This window comes from Marmota marmota, unplaced genomic scaffold (assembly GCF_001458135.2).
Source record: "Marmota marmota marmota unplaced genomic scaffold, marMar, whole genome shotgun sequence".
In the NCBI taxonomy this organism is placed as follows: domain Eukaryota; kingdom Metazoa; phylum Chordata; class Mammalia; order Rodentia; family Sciuridae; genus Marmota; species Marmota marmota.
Window position 1 is genome coordinate 1 of NW_026000215.1, and position 2,159 is coordinate 2,159.

General features: G+C 47.2%; 1 protein-coding gene across 1 annotated transcript; it reads right to left on the reverse strand.

The window, feature by feature from the left end:
- Positions 1-429: 429 nt before the first annotated feature.
- On the reverse strand, positions 430-1,784 carry LOC107135168 (ankyrin-1-like; the record flags this gene model as incomplete). The annotated part of the gene is made up of 3 exons (XM_015477092.2): positions 1,641-1,784; positions 1,124-1,222; positions 430-609 (listed from the first exon to the last, which is right to left on the reverse strand). Coding segments are annotated over exons 1-3 (408 nt in total), but the record flags the coding sequence as incomplete, so codon positions are not given.
- Positions 1,785-2,159: the final 375 nt, after the last annotated feature.

Here is a 2,159-nt window from a genome sequence, read left to right on the forward strand (position 1 = left end):
TCCAGGGGTGCTCTATCACTGAGCTACATCCCCAGTCCTTTTTAGTTTTTATTTTGAGACAGGGCCTCACTAAGTTGCCCAGGCTGACCTTGAACTTGAGATCCTCCTGCCTCAGCCTCCAGAGCTGTTGGGATTACAGGTGTGCATCCATGTGCTCTGGAAATCCTCCACTTTTACATCTAGTGATTCTTGGCTGATTTTCACTGATGGCACTATGTTTAAAAAGCTGCTTTCCTCTTTAAACCACTAGCCCAATAAACACTGCTGGCCAGCCACATTCCTCAGACTTTCATTATTCTAGAGTAACAGCTTTAACACAAAAAATATCTCTGGCCTTCTCAAAAGCCCTGCAAAGCAGAATCAGAGCTTTTCGTGTGACCTAAATGGGAATGACAAGTGATCACTGAGCCAAAAACACTGCTGCCCGGCCTCTAATGAGGATGGATTCCCCTTATTGTGCTTGAGCTGCCTCCACCCCAGGATCCTTCCCTTCCCGCCTCTGGAACTCACCTTGGCCTTAGCATTGACTTTGGCTTTATTCTGGAGCAGGTATTTGGCCACTTCTGTGTGCCCTGCTCTGGCTGCCATGTGCAGTGGAGTTTCTACTTTCTGTAAAATAACAAAATTATAGAACTGTTAATACATGCTGGGTTTGCAAAAGGACACACACAGAGCTCCCAAGTGCCAGTCTGGTATAGCTTGATGGGGTGTTATCCAAGAGGAGTTGCCCCAGCAAAAGACTCTTTGGCCTGTTGGTGTATGTGTGTGTGTGTGTGTGTGTGTGTATGCGCGTGCGCGCGCATGTGCATGTGGGTGCACGTGCCCTCTAGGTATTCTTAAAAATAAACCCCAGAGCTAATGAATATTTAAAAATATAAATGATTTCCAGACTACACAGAAGTTCCAAAATATTATCCAAAATAAAATCCTGTAGATTTACAGATGTGGGGCAAATTTAATTGAGAGAGCATCAATAGACAGGAAGGTTCTCCCATATCTGAAGCCTTCGCTACCCTGAGAATTTCACCTCCAGGCCCAGAGCAGAGACTTCAGTAGTGCACACAAAGTTCCCCTCAGAGCCCTCCACCCAGAGCAACAAGTCTTGCTGTGGCCAAGGTCTTACCACGTTGGAGACATTGGGTGATGCCCCTCGCTGCAGGAGGTTCTTCACTATGGGAAGGTGCCCCATGAAGGAAGCCACGTGGAGAGGTGTCAGGCCAGACTAGGACAGACAAGAGTGGAGAGAGCTGAGTGGTTGTCTTCCCCGCAAAGAAGAGAGAACCAGATGGCATCTAATGTGTTCTTACAGCTAGGTCCTCCATGAACGGTTTTCCAAGAAGAGGGAGTTAAATGAGGTGGGTTTACTTTCAGGACAATGGCCAGAGGAACAAAATCACTGGAGGGAAAGTTCTGCCCACTTTTATAGCTTGAAATATTGCTTCAGATCTTGGAAAGCTCCCTGAGACTTGGCACAAGCCCGCTCATCTCAGTCACCCCTGGTTCATTCCTTTGAACAGGTCTTGCACACACACACACACACAATCCTGCAGCCACAGCCACAAAGAACAATCAACTCCCAGAGAGGGCTAGTGGAGGAAGATCAGGGCAGAACCAGGGCCCATCTGCAGAGTCTCTCCTACCTCGGTGACCGCATCAATGGAGGCTCCTGTCTTCAGCAGCAGCTCCATAACACGGATGTGGTTCTTCTTGCAGGCGATGTGTAAGGGGGTAAAGCCATTCTGCAGCCCCACACAAAGGGAGACAGACATCAGGAGCTTACACACTAGCCAAGGAGCGCATGCAGGACTGCACACCCACCCCAGCCCACCAGTGGGTGCCCACAGAACAATGAATAAAAGCACATGAATTGATTAATCTTAGTGTGAATCGTGAAAGAGATAACAAGGCCCTCAGTTTATACATCAAACATGCTCCTAAACGTGTTGTTTAGAAACCTTTTAAAAAATTCCATTGTATTTCTGGATGCACTAAAAGAGCCTTGTGTAACGTCCCCTTAAGGGTAAACTGATGATAAAGAGTACTTTGGGGGAAGCAAATCATGTTCCTTCTGCCCTGAAACCATGGATCAGTATGAGAGCAATGGATTTTTGTTTTTAAGTGTGATTGATACACTGGAAAGCAAGTTCCACAGGGCAGGG